Source organism: Anser anser, assembly GCF_964211835.1.
Source record: "Anser anser genome assembly, chromosome: 10".
NCBI lineage: Eukaryota > Metazoa > Chordata > Aves > Anseriformes > Anatidae > Anser > Anser anser.
Window position 1 is genome coordinate 314,148 of NC_139730.1, and position 17,829 is coordinate 331,976.

The 17,829-nt window shown below is 56.3% G+C and overlaps 3 protein-coding genes across 21 annotated transcripts; 2 read left to right on the forward strand and 1 right to left on the reverse strand.

Moving 5' to 3' along the window:
- The first annotated feature begins 426 nt into the window (after positions 1-426).
- Positions 427-9,531, forward strand: PDIA3 (protein disulfide isomerase family A member 3). The gene is made up of 13 exons (XM_083850268.1): positions 427-689; positions 833-911; positions 1,902-2,019; positions 2,718-2,825; positions 3,696-3,825; positions 4,318-4,434; positions 4,898-5,023; positions 5,592-5,774; positions 6,329-6,437; positions 7,304-7,432; positions 8,131-8,210; positions 8,766-8,823; positions 9,124-9,531. The coding sequence occupies exons 1-13, from the start codon at positions 529-531 to the stop codon at positions 9,241-9,243; spliced, it is 1,518 nt and encodes a 505-aa protein (XP_083706394.1). The 5' UTR covers positions 427-528; the 3' UTR covers positions 9,244-9,531.
- Positions 9,372-15,559, reverse strand: ELL3 (elongation factor for RNA polymerase II 3; the record flags this gene model as incomplete). 10 transcript variants are annotated; one of them, XM_083850264.1, is made up of 12 exons in its annotated part: positions 9,372-11,331; positions 11,454-11,498; positions 11,571-11,742; positions 12,091-12,145; positions 12,447-12,687; positions 13,063-13,162; positions 13,379-13,503; positions 13,579-13,820; positions 14,234-14,394; positions 14,897-15,015; positions 15,309-15,350; positions 15,425-15,559. In XM_083850264.1, the coding sequence occupies 12 exons, from the start codon at positions 15,557-15,559 to the stop codon at positions 11,224-11,226; spliced, it is 1,545 nt and encodes a 514-aa protein (XP_083706390.1). In that variant the 3' UTR covers positions 9,372-11,223. The 10 variants fall into 10 exon arrangements, with proteins under 10 accessions (XP_083706390.1, XP_083706389.1, XP_083706386.1 ...); XM_083850263.1 differs by having other exon boundaries at positions 13,063-13,165; XM_083850260.1 differs by having other exon boundaries at positions 13,379-13,820.
- On the forward strand, positions 15,558-17,807 carry LOC310904918 (uncharacterized protein; the record flags this gene model as incomplete). Of its 10 annotated transcripts, none has more annotated exons than XM_083850254.1 (6): positions 15,558-16,189; positions 16,281-16,447; positions 16,519-16,885; positions 16,962-17,134; positions 17,212-17,289; positions 17,371-17,807. In XM_083850254.1, 6 exons carry the CDS (start codon positions 15,558-15,560, stop codon positions 17,793-17,795), a joined length of 1,842 nt encoding a protein of 613 aa, XP_083706380.1. In that variant the 3' UTR covers positions 17,796-17,807. The 10 variants fall into 10 exon arrangements, 9 of the variants coding, with proteins under 9 accessions (XP_083706380.1, XP_083706378.1, XP_083706377.1 ...); XM_083850250.1 differs by having other exon boundaries at positions 15,815-16,189; positions 16,519-16,607; positions 16,674-17,134; XR_014588689.1 differs by having other exon boundaries at positions 16,281-16,885; positions 16,962-17,289; positions 17,371-17,468; positions 17,556-17,688.
- Positions 17,808-17,829: the final 22 nt, after the last annotated feature.

Below are 17,829 nucleotides of genomic sequence, written 5' to 3' on the forward strand. Positions count from 1 at the left end.
GCAGCGCTTCCCACGGCCACGGCCGTTAAAGGAGCGAAGTCCCTCGCGAGCGCCACCCCTGCCGGGGCACGGCCGCGTCCCCGACCGGGGGCCCGGCAGGGTCGGAGCGCTCGCGGCGGCTCAGAGCCGGGCGTGGCGGCGGGGCCCGGCGCTGTGGGACGGGGCGGGCGCCGCGCTAGGCTCCAGCGGCGGGGAGGCCCCGGAGCAACGCCACGGCCCCGGCGGGCCCCGACCCCAGGGGCCGCTCCCCTGCGCGGCCGCACCGGGGCGAGCGGCCCCGGCCCCGCCCCCGCTGAGGCCCTGCCGGCGCCGAGACCCCGCGGCCGGGGCGGGGCCGCCGCGGCTCCCCAACCGCCCCGCGCCGTAGCCCATTGGCCGCGGCTCGCGTGACGCGCGGCACGGCGCCCAACCGGGAGCTGCCACACGGCAGATCCGGCTGGCGAGGCGGGACTTCCGGCCCGCGGCCCCCGGCGCTTGTTCCCCCGCCGCCGCCGCCGAGCAGGGAGCGCAGCCCCGGCCGCCGCCGCCATGTCCGCGCCCCGGCCGCCGCCCGCCGCGCTGCTGCTGCTGCTCGCCCTCACCGCCCGGCCCGGCCGCGCCTCCGACGTGGTGGAGCTCAGCGACGCCGATTTCGAGAGCGGCCTGGCCGAGCGCCCGGGGCTGGTGCTCGTGGAGTTCTTCGCGCCCTGGTGAGGGGCGGCGGGGGGCGGCGGGGCCGGGCCGGGCCGGGCCCGGGGGGCGCCTGGCGCGGGCAGGAGGGCCCGGGGCGGGGGCGGGGCGGGCTGGGGCGGGCTGGGGCTTCCCGGCGGGCCTAACCCCTCCGTCTCCCCAGGTGCGGGCACTGCAAGCGGCTGGCGCCGGAGTACGAGTCGGCGGCGACCCGGCTGAAGGGCATCGTGCCGCTCGTCAAGGTGGGGGCTCGGCCGCGGCGGCTCGAGCCGGGGGGGCGCTGACCTGCGGGAGGCTCCCGGACAGACTTCGGTCAAATAAAGGCGTCGGTGTCGCAGCCCTCCGGTAGCCTCTGCCCGTGCGCGCGCCTGGCCTTCCGTGGCCCTTGGGAGCCCTGCCAGGCTGCTCCGCTTTGTGGGCTCGAGCACCAGGGAGCGGTCGGGAAGCTGAAGCCTGTGGGGGCTGCGGCCCGTTCGGTTGGCCTGCAGAGTGTGAAAAGGGTGTGTGCCGCTGCCCGAGGGAGGGGAGGGCCCTCCCAGGCTGGGAGGAAGAAACCTCCTGTGAGCTGCGTGGTCCTAGTCCAAGAATTAGCGTGCGATGTAGTCACGGTGTTGTCCCGTGACTTACAAAGTAAGGGACGTTCTTCAAGAGTTTTCTGCCAGAAAACTTGCATAGTTTTGTTAAATGAGGGTCTTCCTGTTCCTTTGTGGGAAGTGCTATGGGCTCCTGTTTGCTTCAGGCATGGCAGGAACCGTTAGGGTTGGTAACGTGCTAAGAATGGTCAATTCTTGTTGAGCCTGTCATTGATTGCAATAATCTACTCTTTCTCAGATTTTTTTTTGCGTGTAGTCATGTCAAACCTACAACTATTTAATCTTTCCAGTATTTCCTCAAATATTTTTCTGGGTCTTTTATTACATCTGTGCTGTTACACCCATTACATCCTTCCCTGTTATTGATTTCTCAGTGGTAGTCTGTGTAATGAGTCCCCATTGGACCACTTGGTTGGGTGCTAGGCCTGGGTTCTAATCTTCTACATGTGAGTCAAATAGATGCTTCTCAGATCCTTGCATTTTGTGTGGAAGGAATCCAGCCTTGGTTAAAAGCATGTGAGAGCTTTCCAGCCATCAAACTTCCAATTTATGTGTGACGGTGTGGGTAATGGCAAAGCTGCTTTTCTTTGGGTATACGGGTTGCTAGGTCGCTGAGCAGCAATATTTCTATTCCTTTAGGTTGACTGTACAGCAAATTCAAACACCTGTAACAAGTATGGAGTCAGTGGATATCCCACCTTGAAGATTTTTCGAGACGGAGAAGAGGCAGGAACCTATGATGGGCCCAGGACAGCGGGTAAGAGCTTGTTAGTCTCAGCATCTCGCTTGCTGAAACAGTGCTGGAAGGCAGGCCCACACTGAATAGGCTTGTATCGGGGACGTTAAATGTATTGAGAGGTACAAAGAAGAATCCCACCTACACGTACACCTTGCCCCTCCCAGAACTCTTTGTGCTGTGAAAGTCCTGGATGCTTAGGATCCCTTAAAGCTCTTCTAAAGGTGAAGGTTTCTAAATTGTCTCTCAGCCATAGCACCCTTGATGGGTGGTATGCAGAACGTGCTTGAGGGGAAGACCTCATACAGATAACTTCTTGTTCCATGGTAATTGATCTCTGAAGTCGTTCTGCACAAGTGAGAGGGTGTTCTGTGTCTGTCTTGATGAGCTTTCTTGGAATGCATTATTTGTACCAGTACAGCTTTCTGTTACACCTAATAGGCGTACCATGCAGCTCTTGGTATGAGAGCATTGAAAAAGATCCTTTTTGTAAGGGCAATGCTCTGAAAAGCTCTGCCTTTCTTAGACTAGTTTTCAATGTGATGGCATGGAAATACTTAAGAGAAGGTGCTGATGACAGTCTTCCAATTCATATCGTATTTATCACGTGGCACCAGGTGTGTGGATTCTGGAGAAACAGCTTTTGTTTTAAGGAAGCTTGAAAAATGTCTTTTAGAACTTTGTATTCATCCCTTCAATCATTTCATTTTTCTTTTAAGATGGAATTGTCAGTCATCTCAAGAAACAGGCAGGACCTGCTTCAGTGGCTCTCAGTTCTGTGGCTGATTTTGAGAAATTCATCGGTGATAAAGATGCTTCTGTAGTGGGTGAGTAGAATCAGTGCAGCACTGAAATGAGTGGACATTTGGCCCTGGAAAATCTGGGAATATACAGTGAAAGGATGAGAGGTGCTATCAGACTGTAGCAAGGGAAGTAGCAGCTGGATGTGAGCAAAAAAGTTTTTCATGGCAAGAGTGAAAAAGCACTGGAACGTGTGCCCAGAGAGTTTTGAAGCTTTCAGTCTTGGAAATTTTTCAAAACTGAGTTGGACAAAGCTCTGAGCAATCTGACCTGTCCTTGAAGCTGGTTCTGCTTTGAGCAAGAGATTGAACTTGGTGACCTCTGGGGATTCGTTCCAACTTTTTTTCTTTTGATTCTTTGACTGTCTTTCAGTCTTCTTGGCACTGTAGTGTTTTGGTTTTTTTTAAGCTTGTTGCTCTTTTGGCTGACTGACAAGAGGTAGCTTTTGTTTTGTAGAAGGTACACTAGGGTGGTATTTGTCAGCATTGCATGAGCTGATCATGGTTTACAAGTGGCAATAGCAGTTTTTCTTTGTCTAGATCAGGTGTCATCATACAAGTGGAACGGAATGAGTATTGATCAGCAGTCCTGAACTTAGTACCATTGGCTGTTGTTACCACTAGCAGTGTCTCGTGTGGTTGCAAATGGAAATCTTCATGCTCAGAGGACATCTTTCTTTTAGATGAATGACTAATTCTTGAGTAACTTCCTGCTGATGGAAGGGAGGGAATGTTTCACTAAAAATGGGAGAGAAGCTGTCAAAGACGGGCCTGGACATGCATTGGAGGGCTTGATTCAGAAGACATCTTTCAATGCATTGTAAAGATAAATGATGAGAGCTGCACAGTAACTGTTGCTGAGTTGGTTTGGGGTCACCATCTGTCTTTGTGCTGCAGGCTTCTTTGGAGATGCATCTGGTGATGCTTATTCTGAATTCATGAAAGCTGCCAACAACTTAAGAGATAACTACCGTTTTGCACACACCAGTGAGGAGCAGTTGGTGCAGAAGTATGAGGAAGATGGAGAGTAAGTTCTTTAATGTAAAGATTTCTTGTTATTGAGACATCTGGAACAAATTCATGGATTCCAGTTCTTAACTGGATTAAGCTTCTGAACATAGTTTAAGGTATTGTTGCTTTTCCAAATGCCAGTTGTGTGTGTGTGTGTGTGTATACGTATGTAGTTTAAATGTCTGGAATTGAGAGTTGCAGGATGGGGAGAGTTAGTGTTTGCCTCCAGGTGGGAAATGTCTCAGCAGAGGTGTTTTGCCTCCCCCTTGCTTGCTATGTTCTTTTTAGTTTCTCACTGTAGAAGGCCATGTCCTGTCTGAATAACAGAAAACAGCCTGACAGATAGATATAATGCAATAGTGACACCGAGAAACTAGCCAGTCTTGCTGCATCTATGAACATCGAATGGGGGTAGTCACTGGAGATCAGGTTTTTGCTTCCTCTAGCTGCTGCCCTTTGGAAGCTTAGGGACACTTTGAACTAATTCATGATATCTGCTTCCCCTCAGGGGTATAGTCTTGTTCCGTCCTTCACGGCTCACGAACAAGTTTGAGGACAGCACTGTCAAGTACACAGAAGACAAAATCACCAGTGGAAAAATCAAGAAATTTATCCAGGAGAACATGTGAGTGTTTCCTTACTGGAGAACATGATAGACGCATCTATCTGGAAGTGGATTCAGACCTGTCAGAACTCATTTTTTCTCTACCTGGCGTTGCTGTTGCTTCCTGTTTAGTTTCCGTAAGAGCTGTCTTTCAGGCACTGTGTCCTTTGGGATATCTCCCTTCTTTCTGGAAATCCTGGCATGGTTGTTGGCATCTACTCCATAATCTAGCAACTATAGTTGTATTTAAGAAATGGTAAACTTCCTGAGAAGTATGCCAAATTTGGCTTTAATTAGGTCAAATATGTTAACTGACGTTGTGGCTAGAGATGGAGATTTGACTTGGTACATGAATGGGCGAAGTGTTTCTTACTTGGGTCTTACTGCTTACTGAACATTATTGGGTGTGAAACAGGAGTGTACTGTATCAAGACAAGGTTTTGGACAGTGAAATCAAAGCTGCTAACCTCTCTTTCATTGATAGCTTTGGCATCTGTCCACACATGACTGAAGACAACAAAGACTTGATCCAGGGGAAGGACTTGCTGGTGGCATACTATGATGTGGATTATGAGAAGAATGCAAAGGGCTCCAACTACTGGCGTAACAGGTACGCAGTGGCCGGGGTGGTGTTCATCTGCTTCTCTTATTTGGTCCCTGTGTTAGTGCTGTTCCACAGTTCCATTTACAGAGTTTCTTAAAACTGTTTGTATGGGAATTATTCTCTCTCAGAAAAATTCCAGGTGGGTTTCTAATCAAAACTACCAGGCTGGCTGCTGTCTGCAGAACCAAAGGCATTTATCATTTGGAACCCCACCATATTTGCTTTTGGATCTCTAGTCCCTTGACCTTAAACTGAAATTTCCTTGGTAAGGTTATATGGTATTCTGTCCTTCTTATTCACCACTGCCTTAGACCTTAGTGATCAAGCTGATGGTTAAAAGATGAATGCACCTAACGTTTGCACAGGCTTCATTCAGAATAAACACAAGCTTGCTTGCTTACTCTGCTTCTCAACGCCACTTCTGTAGGACTTACCTGTGCTGAATGTATCACTTCACACCACTGAATTCCCTGTCCAGTGTGTGCCTCAACTTGAAAGGTGTTATGTCATGTAGAAAATAATGTTCCAGGGAATCATCTTTGTTTTCTGTTTTGTCTTTTTTTTTTTTCCTCAGAGTTATGATGATTGCAAAGAAGTTCTTGGATGCTGGCCACAAACTGTCATTTGCTGTTGCTAGCCGGAAAACCTTTGGCCATGAGCTGTCAGAATTTGGTCTAGACAGCAGCGTGGGTGAGGCTCCTGTTGTTGCCATCAGAACAGCTAAAGGAGATAAATATGTCATGCAGGAAGAATTCTCGTAAGTTTTTGAACTTAGCAATGTTGCCTTTCTGTTGATAGACTTTTGTCTGGGGGTCTGTGACCAGATCATACTTCATTAGCTTGGAGGAAACAGGAAAACTGGATCTTCCTGGTGGAAGAAATGACTGCTGGGTCAAAATACCTTAGTTGTCAGGTGTGCTTTCCTACCCTCCAGAGAGCTTCCCAGCCCCCCTGTTTTTATACAAAGGTACAGAATTAAATTCAAGTTATTTAATGTGTGGTTAGGAATTAAGATGTATTAAAGGGTACGGGTGGGAATGGTTATACCTTTTTTTATTGAGAAAAGAAGAAACTTAAGGGTGTTGGAAGGCCTAAAACCTTGAATGGGGTATGCAACCAGCCTCCTGTCAAAACTCTAGTGGTTTCTGTTGTGCTTGTTCTTGGGTCTTCTAAGTTGGCCCCAGACTGGTGCTCTCGCAGATGCAAGTAGCATCTGTTATGTGGGTGGAAGGAGCTTATTTCAGCCTTGAAAGTTTTTGTCTCTCATCCTGTATGTGTCATGGTGGCTGTAAAATGTCACTTTGCTTTCAGCCGTGATGGAAAGGCTCTGGAGAGATTCCTGCAAGATTACTTTGATGGAAATTTAAAAAAGTATCTGAAATCGGAGCCTGTCCCTGAAAGCAATGATGGTCCTGTGAAGGTGAGTGCTGTATCAAGGCTAGCATCAGCTCCTACTAGTGGCTGGAGAGCACTTCAGTGGCAGCTTCTAGTCATATGCCAGTTATCCCATACTGTGAATGCTGTGTTGTGGCATCTTGAGAAGCCTATCCTGTGATAGATGGAAAAAGAATTCACTCCTTTTTATGTTGCAGTTTTCTGAGGCAAGGGGGAAATGCAGCTTGCAGTTTTGATTCCATACTGTTCTGTCAGCACAGTAACTGCTGCTTGAGCACACTAGTGATTTGTCCTCAAAGTGTGAGATCATCACAATTTACGGGGATTCTGCAGAGGCCTGCTGTCTTGACTTGTGCTCTCCCATGGCATGGCTTTCGAGCTGGTCACAACTGCACTGTTCCTTAAAAAGTTAATGCTCATCTCATCACCTTAGGGCGATGGTATAATTCCTACTGTACATTCATCCCACTAAATTCTGCCCTGAAAGAAAGTATTCCCATGGTTTGGCTTTATGATGTGGGTGTTACGAGGGAATGAAGGGCACTGTTTTGTGTGTGCATGGGGATGCCGTGGCCAGTCTGGCTAAGCTCATTTTTCAGCCTGGAACTAGTGGAATTAAAAATAAAGGATTTTACCATCCTCCTGCAATGTTACCAGGTCCAAACCTCACCTGCAGGTGGTGCCAGTATCTTAGTCTTTTGCCTGCAAGTTAAAGATGTTACAGCGTGGTGAAGGGATGTGTGTTTGGTCATTTTGATGCTCACTGTGTAGGTGTGATGTGAATCCTGCTGTGGGAGAGCCAGGCTTCCTGGGGCATAGTATATGGAGTATGTCATGTTACCTCACTGCTGACTTAGAAAAAAACTAACTTGTCTGATCAAACTCTGTCAGGTGGTGGTTGCTGAGAACTTTGATGAAATTGTTAATGCAGAAGACAAAGACGTCCTGATAGAGTTTTATGCACCTTGGTGTGGCCATTGCAAGAATCTGGAGCCCAAATACAAAGAGCTGGGGGAGAAGGTAGGTCTTAGGATTCTGTTGCAAGTGTAAACTAGAACTTTGCAGCGCTAAACAATACTGCAGGTTCTGTCTGTCTAGCCTTTGTGATAACAGGGCATAATTATGCCTTCTTGAGGACTTTGCTTGGCATTGCCTGTGAATGCAGAAGTGTATTAGCAGGGTCTGGAGCATGGTAGCAACCATGCTGTTAGGTTTAGCTTGCTCTTTTTGCTCTGGCAAGTAAATATTCCCTGATTCAGTGACTGTCCTCAATTGGCGAAGTTCCTCTTTTAGGTCCTTTCCCTCTGAATGATTACAGTCTCTTGTCTGGTGAAGGATAACACTGCCCTGTATATTTTCAGTAGTGGAGTAAATACAGCTATTTTCTCAGATCCGACCAGTGTTTTCCTATTTGATTGTCAGGCACCTTTCCTACATCTAAAAGATTGAAGGTAGGTGGTTTCTCCGGGGTCAGCATTCCCCAGAAGTTATACCAGACAAATTCAGCAGGTACCTTTGGGAGCTGTATGCTGCATACAACTGAATGAGGAGGGACTTTCTTCTTTGTGTCCCTGTTGAGGCAGAAGAAAACTGCACAGAAATTTGCTGATCTTTTTGTGTACAGTGGGTACTGTCCTGACATCACTGTCCTTGCTGATTGCCTAGTTCCTGGTGTTAACTACTACGATTGGTTATTAATATGCTCTTTCTACTAACAGCTCAGTAAAGACCCCAATATTGTCATTGCCAAAATGGATGCTACAGCCAACGATGTGCCTTCTCCATATGAAGTCAGAGGGTAGGTGTTATTGCCATTATAGCACTGCATCAGTGGACCAGTTCAGGCTTCTGTCTGACCAGCAGTCCCTACAGAAGAGCTGAAAGTGTCTCCTGGGGTGGATGTGAGCTCAGGGGCAACTGGCATACAACTGTTAGGCATTTGCTTAGTGTGAAGAAGTCATGTGGGATAAAAACTACACACATCTGTCACTCTCCTCTGGGATTCTGGTGTCCTGGCCATGCTTAAAGGCCTGTCTCACTGAACCCCTTGCTTTGCTTTTGAATCTGCTATGATTCTGGTCTCAGCAGCGTAAGAACAACACTGCAGTTGCTTTTATGAAAACCGTTTAGCTTGCAAAACTGGCCATAGTTGTGCTCAGCCAGCTGTGCAGACAGGACCAGGCTTTTGGAGGTCATACCTTCTGGCATAAGAGCTGGTGAAGCTGTTGCCATGCTAAACCAGAGCAATGCAGGGCGCGAGTTCCCACAGTGAGTGTTGGCCTGATAGTCTGGAAGGACAAAGCCTGAAGAAAATAGCACATCCTGAACTGAGGCATCTATTCTATTTCCCCAGCTTTCCCACCATTTATTTTGCTCCAGCTGGCAAGAAGCAGAGTCCAAAGAAGTATGAGGTGAGTGTTTTGCTTCTCCTGGGGCTTCGTAAAAAAAGATAAAGTAGAATCCAAGTGTCCAAATAATGTGGAGTCTCTCTGGAGTTGTGCCTGGCACTCTGTCCTGTTACCCTGGGAACACGCCTGGTGGTACCTGCTGGGAATGTTCTGCTGCACACTGCAGACTCACGGGGGAGAGCTCTGCTTACGGTCGCTTTGGTCTCCTGCCTGGCACCTGAGCACCACCCCCACACACACACCCAGCAAAGGGAAGTCCGCAGGGAGATCAGGCTCTGCCTTACTGTCTTGTGCTTCCTGCAGGGTGGCAGAGAAGTGAGTGACTTCATCAGCTACTTGAAGCGGGAGGCAACCAGCACTCCTGTGCTGCAGGAGGAAGATAAAACCAAGAAATCCAAGAAGAAAGCAAAGGAGGATTTGTAAAGTACCCACTCACCATCTTGTCAGGATGAGCTCTGTGTGAATTGGGGAAGCACTGGGCAGACTGGGGCCAGTTCTGGGTTGTGAAGAGCCAGTGACCATGTGGGCTGAGGGGCCCCAGCTGCTGTATCTAATTCTGTTTAATTTCCTGCCGTCTCTTAGCTGCACTGTTGTGGGGCTCCCCAGACTGGTTTGTTTTGTGGTTTGGGAGGGGGTGGGAGTAGGGTTATTTTCTAATTTTTTTTGTACATTTGGAGAAGTGAAACAATAAAATGACCCCCTTAAACCAAAGTGTCTCTGTCATATGGAGATCTCAAACATAGCATCAGGCTGCTGCTGCTCTCTAGTCAGCACCTTCCTACTGTGAGTCTAGTTTACTTCAGAGCCTTTAGGCTCAGCCTTTAGACTGTTTATCTCTTTGTCCATATCTGAGTCCTCCCAGAGTATAGTAGCAGCAACTGCCCCAATGGGTCGTGCTGCAGCTGTGCAGATTTAGGGTTCAGGGACCCTGTTCATAAATGCTTTTGCTGTCTGCATGTTGCCTGGTAGGGCAGTAATGCTGCTTTGGTGACTTTAGAGGTACATAGTACTTAATGTGACTGCTGGATCTAGACATGCAGACTTACAGAGCAGTATGTCATCAGGTTTGATCAGCAGCATACCAGCAGCAGCTTCAAGTAAGCTTTTAAATTTTGCAAAATTAATTTTGGGGGGAGGATTAATTTTTGTAGGGGAGGAGCATTAGTAACACCATATTCTACCCAAACACAGGTAAAGCCAGTGATGGTGTTTTTCACAGCCAGTAGGCTTGTTGAAGATCTGTTTGTACTTTGTGTGTGGTTAGGACAGTTAATTAAGACCACTTAATTGTAAGATCTGGTTTTTTTGGTAGAAAGCAGACTGTAGCAATGCCTTTCTCCAGGAGAGGAATGCAATCCTATTCTCCAGTCAGATGGTGTGGGCTGTGACTGACCGTCTTGGTACAAGCAGTCCTAACTTTCCCTGTCCCAGAATGTGCTGATTGGAAAGGTCAGGAGTGCTGTGGTGGGTGAACAAAGATAGGCCGTTGCCCTGGATATGAGTTTCTCAGGATGTGTGTGAATTGGAACAAGGAACAGCAGACTTACGAGGTACTACTCTGGTGCAGCAGTTACCATGGTAAGAACTAGTGCTTTCTTTGTGGTTTCCTCCCCCACACTTCCAAAAGGCAGTGTACCAGTTTTTTATTGTTGCTGAAATCTTCCAGGTACAGTAGATCGTACAACACTTAGCACATAGTTTTCTGGCTACAGCAGCTATGCAGTATCAATTCTAAAATACACGAATTTCTACTCCATCAGTATACTAAACCACATTTACCTTCTCTAGTCTGCTGCTGGCTGCCAAGTGGTCTGTGTCCAAGCACAGGTATCAAGGCCCCATTTTGGTAGTGTCCTAGAGCAAAATCTGACCCCCTTGCACCTGAAGCTGGTAGGATCCCTGAAGCTGGCTGCAGATCCAGACACTAATGCAAGAAATGGGATTATAACAGGCCCTATTTATCTTCTGTAAAACCACACTGGAGTGCTGGTTCCCTAATGGGCAAAGTGCTGTCCTGCTCTGGGTAAGAAGCAGCTTTTCCAATCCTTGTCATCTGGTCTAGTCTGACTTCAGAACCCGTGGTAGCCAGGTACTGAGCACAGGTGACATTCTTCTAAGAGTGTGGCTGAGAGCCTGCTCTTGGTGAGTGTTACTGCCTGTGTCCAGGTGCTTTGTTGCAGAGTAGACAAACACTTCACAACTGGCAATGCAGCACGGCGGGCAGCTTGTTTCTACAGTAGCCTGGCAACTACCCCTGGGCTGTGGGACATTCAACATCACCCTCAGTCTAATGCACTTTTTGGGGACCTAATTCTTCCAACTCTTCCCCTGTTCCAGGAAGAACAGGTCCTGAGAAGCAAAAAAAAAAAAAAAAAAAAAAAAAGAATCCCAGCAGTGGTGTGCTTAGGAGCTTCCTCTTCCTTCAAACTGTAGAATCAGATTTTTGATGTGGGAGAGCTTCTGGTGCAGGTATTCACAGCGGTTCTTCTCCTGCTGGTAACTAGGATAACTCTGAAAGGAAAACAAAAAAAAAAAACAACAACAAAAAAAAGAGCAACAACAAAAAAAAGAAAACCACACACAAAGATCAGCTCCTGGAGGGACCCCAGTACCTGTTGGGCATGCAGCCTTACCTTCTTGAAGTGGCTGTATTCGTACAAAATCTTAGCTTCAAGTGCCTGAAAGCCAAAAGCAGGAGATGAGCAGAAACAGCACAGCTGTGTCACCCATGGCCCAGGTCTACTGCTTGCCTTGCGCTCCTCTGTTCCTTGCTTCAATGTCTTCATTCTAGCTCCCAGTTGAATGAATTTCTGGCTCACACTACCAATGCGAGCGTGCAGATAGCGGTACTCAGCGTAGTCTGCACTGAATGCTGCCTCGTAAGATCTGCATTGCTCTGCTGAGCGGATGGTATGGTATTTTCTGCCACAACAAGGAGAAAAGGCTTCTTTTCCCTGTGTCTTCAAGAGCGCTGCAGTAGAGCCCTTGCTGGTGGCAGGGCAGGGGCCTGGCCATGCGATGTTGTCTTGCCAATGCCCTCAGCATGAGTGGCAGTGAGCACACAGGGCTGTCACACTGCTGTGCCCGGGACCTGGCTTGCAACCTTTGCTGCTGCTGCCACTGGAGGCTGGACAGGCAGTTTGGTCTCAGCCTGTCCAATGCTGTGGGGCTGGGCCAAATTGCCCAAATCATCAGGATGATGGTGTGTGGTAGGTAGTGGCAAACTCAGGGTGATGATATGATGTGGTAGCTAGCGCCAAACTCTCTTACCGCAAGTAATCCGGGATCTCTGCTAAGGAGGAACTGCTGGGCTGGGACCTGGTGTCTGACAAGGAGACAAGTGAGGATTAAAGCCCTCCCAGAGCCTTCTCCTCCCACTCAGCCAGAACCTGTCCAGCACTCTGTCCTAAACCAAACTGGCAGCTGCATGGCTCCGCTGGGCATGGGGGCCATGAGGCTGGGCAGCACATCCAGGCATGCACCATCCCTGTGTTTGCCTTGGCTCTGGAGCCAAACCTCTCTGCTTACCAGAAGTCCTCCTTTGGGCCACCCACCTCCCTCCCAAGGTACCCTAGGGTCTAGTTCTGCAACACAAGCTGGCCAGGCCCTGGCCATGCCCCCCCCACCTCTGGGTGCAGAGCAGCGCTGCTTGGGGCATGGGGCGCCCTCCTCCTGGTCATTGTCCTCCTCTTCTCTGCTCTCCCCCCGTTCTGCACCCTGCAGCTCCCTGGTGTCGCTACTCGGGGGCAGAGGCCCAGCCTGCTGCTGGCCCCGTGCTCCTGGCTGCCTCGTGCCAAATGTCCGCAGGCAGCTCCGGTGCCTCTTGCTGACTCCTGGGTTGGAGAAATCCAGCAGTGCCAGGCGCTTCTGAAAGAAAACTCGCTCTGCCTCGTGCCTGTCCCAGACCCCTGCTCCAGCAGTTGGTGCTGCATGCTTCTGCCAGCTTCAGCCCAGGGCTGCGACATCCCTTGCTTCATGTCACAGCCCCGGCACACCCCAGCCACTTTGCTGTGTCTGTGAGCCAGGAGCTGCAGCAGGGCCAGCCTCTGCTGCTACAGAGGACACAGGGGTGGCTGGGACACAAGGCAGGAGCAGAACCCAGAGCCCTGGGGTGGCTGGGCTCCATGGGAAGGGGACACAGTGAGGAAGCAGCTGGATGCCTTCGGGAAGCAGACACCCAGCCAGGCCCTCTCCCCCTGTGAACCCGGGAGCTTTCTGCTGCCGGCGTCCACAAGCACTTACCACCCCCAGACGGTTTCCACCAGCACCCGGAGGGGAGCCGCACTCCAGCGGTTGCTGCAGAGGCACCAGGAAGGACCGGGCTGCAGGGCCGTGGGGCTGACTGCTGGAGCACAAGAAGGAGGGTCACCAGAGACTGAGGCTGGGGAAGCGCCTTCGGATGCCAGGTGCCCAGGCAGCAGAAGGGTGGATCCAGCTGTGCCTGGAGGGTGCTGAGCACCTGGCATCACGTGCAGCGTGCTCAAAGCAAGACCCCAGCAGCAAACGTGCACCTGCAGCCCCCTGCTCCTCACACCTCACCCCGGTCCCCCGGCTCTACCTGCGCTGCAGCAGGGCAACCTGCCGACGTTCCTGGGCCGTGTACCCTGGCCAGTCCTCCTGCACCCACCCCACCAGCGACTCCTTCAGGCGGTAGCAGCACTCTGTGGGATCCAGGTCTGCCACCTGCACAGGGAGAGCAGCAGGTGTGTGTCCCGCAGTGCTCACATCCCAGAGCTGAGCTGCCCCAGTGCCTCTCACCTCCTCCAGTGCAGCCAGCAGCCCTGCCCAGTCGGGCCTGCCTGCCTGCGTCCCCACCAGCCGCTGCAGGAGCTCATGCTTGCGGTGGGGCCGCAGGGCCAGGAGCTGAACCAGGCTTTGAGCAGCAGCCCTGGGGCTGGCTGCTGTTGGCCCATGGTTCTTGCCCTCGTGGATGTGACAGAGGGAGCTCTGCTGCAGCACGCAGACCGTGCCTGCCTTTTCGGGAGCCGTGACACCTTTGCCTGCAGACACACCCGGAGAGAGCAGTGTCAGCACCTGGCAGAATCACACCAGGTCTCCTCTCCCATCACACCCAGTGCAGCCCCTGTGCCCCCAGCCAGTGGTGCCCACTCCACTGTGGGTGACAGGACAGGAATCCAGTACCGCACTCGCAGTGCCACTGCTGGCTCCTGCTACCTGGTGTGGCCCAACACCCCCAGACTTGCAGAGCTGTTGCCCCTGGCCATGGCAAGCAGCTGCCACATCCCAGAGCCAGCAGGTCCCAGGGGAGGCAGCATCCCTCTCCTGGGGGGACAGCAGGGGCCCTGCAGCCATCACACCCTGGTGGTTTGCCAGCATGCGGGTGTGGGTCCTCAGTGTGGCCTCAGCCTGAGAGGCAGCAGAGGCTCAGCACCCCCTGCAGCACCCTGCTCACCATAGCCAGGCACAGCCACATCTGGCTCAGCGACTGCTCTGCTCCAGGGCTCTTTAGATTGGGACACACGCTCCCGCAGCGGTGGGTAGGTGCCCTCTGAGGCACAGACTGTGATTTTCTCCTGGATGCTGCCCACGCTGTCCAGCCAGCTCTGACCTAGTCTGAGAGAAGACAACATCTCCTGCCAGCTAAGCCCAGCCCATGTGCCCTATCCCGTGCAAAGCCCAGAGAAGACCTTGCAAGGCAGGCACCCCAAGAGAGGAGGTAGCCTGTCCCCAAAGAGGCCCTGTTTCCAAGGCTGCTGCTGCCCCAGCATACTGAATGCCCCTGCAGGGACTGTAGGCTGAGGATGCTGCGAACAATGAGAGGCTGTTGGGGATTTTCAGACCCCAAAAGTCCTGGGCTGCCACTGGGGACCGTGAGCAGGATAGGACATGACTGGGGTCTGAACAGTGATGGGAGGTACTGCTCATGGGCAGTGCTCGCACCCATGGGCATCCGCAGCACCGTCAGCAGTGCCAGGGCTAGGGCTGACGCCGTGCTGCTGGCACAGGTCGAGTGCAGAGGTGACCAGGAGAGTGGGAGAAGGCTGGCTGTTGGGGGGGCTACGAGTGAGCAACCCCGCAGCCCACCGGACCCTTGGCTTGGCGGCGGGGGGCTCACCGGGGCACTGCCAGCCGCACACACTCGAAGCTGGCCTGCGGCTCGTCCCGGCTGCAGCGGGAGAGGAAGAAGGCGAAGAGCCGCGGAGAGGTCCCGGGGCCTCCCGGCACCGTCAGGCACTGCCGGCGGGGACCGGCTGTCAGGGCCGCGCCCCCCCCCGAGCCTCTCCATCCCGCGGGGCGCGGCGGCTCCACCCCGCGGCGCCGCCCCGGCTCCCACCGGCGCCACCGGCACCGTCCCGCGGAGACCGTCCCGGGGCGCCCCGAGCCTCCCCCGGCCCCCGACGGCCCGGGTGCCGCGTCCCGCCCCGTCCGCCCTCTTTCCCCGGTGCCCCGATCCACTCACCCCCGGCTACCCCGGGCGCCCCGGTCCCCCCGAGTCCTCCCCAGCCGCCGTCCCCAGCCCCACTCACCCCCTGGCTCCCCTGGAAGGCGATCGCGGGCCCCGGCGCCCCCTGCAACATCGCGGCACGCCGTGAGCCCAGCACAGCGCCGTTCCCCCGCGCCCCCCGGCCCGCCCCGGTCCCACCTGCCGCTGCTGGCAGCCGCGCAGCGCCCGCGCCGCCGCCTCCGAGAGCCGCACGTGCACGAGGCTGAGCCGTGGGCCCCGCGCGCAGCCCCGGTACCGGAGCCGCCCGCGCAGCTCCGTCCGCGCCCGCGGCATGGCCCGGAGTGCGGGACCGCGCCGGGCGGCACCGGGGCGGGGCGGGGCGGCTCCGGGGCGGGGCAGCCGATCCCGGGCCGGTCCCGGCGGGACTCCCCGCGGCAGAGCTCGACCTGAGCCGGCTATTTTTGCCGGCGGCTCGCAAAGCCCTGCCGTCACCGCTAATCCCCTTAGCGGCTTCCGGGCATTAGGTAACGGCGCGGCGGGATGCGCTCGTGGGCGCCCCCGGCTCCGGGCTGCCCGGGGCAGTCGCGGGGCGGCGGGGCCGGAGGCGGCGCGCCCGGAGCGGGCTGGGGGCTGCGGGAGCCCGCCGCCGAGCCCCGGGGAGCGAGGGCCCGCCCGGGCCGGGGCCGGGTCACAGCTGCGGGGGGGGAGCGGGGCCGGGGGCGGGCATGCAGGGACCCTCGGCAGGCGGCGGCTCCCCGGAGCGGGAGGCGGAGGCCGGCGAGCGGCCGCGGGGGCCGGGCCGGGGCAGGAGGGTCCGGTTCAGCATGCCCCACACCACCATCGCGGTGCCGTCGGGCCGCGAGGAGGAGCAGCTCTTCTACCGGCGGCTGGACGGACTCGCGGCGCTGGGCCCCGCCGGTTTCACGCCGCTCTTCGCCGCCGAGGGCTGGAGCGACCTGACGGGTGAGTGCCCGGGCGCGGGGAGCCGGGGCCGGGAGCCCCGGGCCGGGGCGGCGGTGCCCGGGGGGCGGCTCTCACGGGCCGCCTCCCGCAGAGGACCGGCTGCTGCGGAAGCGCGTGGTGCGGGACGGGCAGGGCGGCCCGCCGCCGCGGCCGGGCCAGGAGGTGTCTGTGAAGGTGCTGGGGGCCCTGGAGGACGGCGGCCTGGTGGAGCGGGACCCGCGGCTCAGCTTCGTGCCGGGCCAGGGCGACGTCGTGCAGGTCTGCTCCGGCGGGGGTGCGGGGCTCGGGGCCGGCGCCCGACGATCCCAGCCCGTGCCCCGTGTCCGCAGGCGCTGGAGTTGGGCGTCCCCACCATGCAGCCCGGAGAGGTCTCCTTCTTCCTCGCAGCCTTCCCCTACGGCTACGGCCGCGCGGGCAGGTGGGGCCGGGGCCGGGGGGCGGCGCGGCCGGGCGGCGCAGGGGGCAGCCGGCGCTCTGCCCGCAGGGAGCCCGACGTGCCGCCCGAGGCGCCGCTGCTCTTCGAGGTGACGCTGCTGGAGGTGCGCGACGGCCCCGACCCGCGGCGGCTGCCGCCCGCCGCCCGCCTCCGCCTGGGCGCGCAGAAGCGGGAGCGGGGAAACGTCCACTTCGCGCGGGGCGACTTCGCGGCGGCGCTGCGCTCCTACCGGCTGGCGCTGCGGGCCCTCGACGGCGCCGGTGAGCCGGGCCGGGGTGGGCCGGGGCGGGGCGATGCGGGGCGGGGCGGAACCGCTGACCGCCGTGCCCCCTGCAGCCCCGGCCGGGCCGCAGGAGGAAGAGGAGCTGCGGGAGCAGCGCGTCAAGTGCCTCAACAACTGCGCCGCGGCGGCGCGGCGACTGCAGCGCGGCGGGGAGGCGCTGGCGGCCTGCGAGGCGGCGCTGCGCATCAGCCCGGACAACGGCAAGGCGCTGCTCCGGCGGGGCCAGGTGCGCCCCGCGCCGCCCCGCGCCGCCGCGCCCGGCCGCCGGCGCCCGCCGCCAGCCCCGCCTCTCCCGTCCCGCAGCTGCTGGCGGAGCAGGGCCGCGACGAGGAGGCCGCGCTCGTCCTGCGCAGAGCGCTGGAGCTGGACCCGGCCAGCAAGGTGCGGGCGCCGGGGGGGTGGGGGGCGCGGCGGGGCCGCCCCCGCGCCGCCCCGCTGCAGCCCGGCCGCCTCCCCCCGCAGGCCGTCCACGCCGAGCTCGCCCGCCTGGTGAAGCGCCGCGCCCGGCCCGCGGCCCGCGCCGCCCCCGAGGAGCCCCGCGACCTCCCGCGGAGCCCCGGGTGCGTTGGCGGGGCCGTGCCCGGCCCGGCGCACAGCGCGGCCATCCCCCGCCGCCGGGCCGCGCTCACCGCCGGCTCTGCCCGCAGGGCCCCGCAGGAGGGAGCGGCCTGAGCGGCCCCGGGCCCCGCCCCGCGGGACGGCGGAGGAGCGGCGGCGGCGGCGGACCGGAGTGGGGACTGGGCCCGGCCTGCGCCCCCCAAGCTCCACGAGGGGGCGGGGCTCTGCCAGGCCCCGCCCTCCCGGGCGGTGGGCGCAGCTCTGCAGCCCTCGCGCCTGCGCCGCAGCTCCCGGCCTTTTCGCCCCCGCCGGCAGAACGGCGGTCGTAGCCCGCGGCCAATCAGGCGGGGCCGAGCCGGCGCG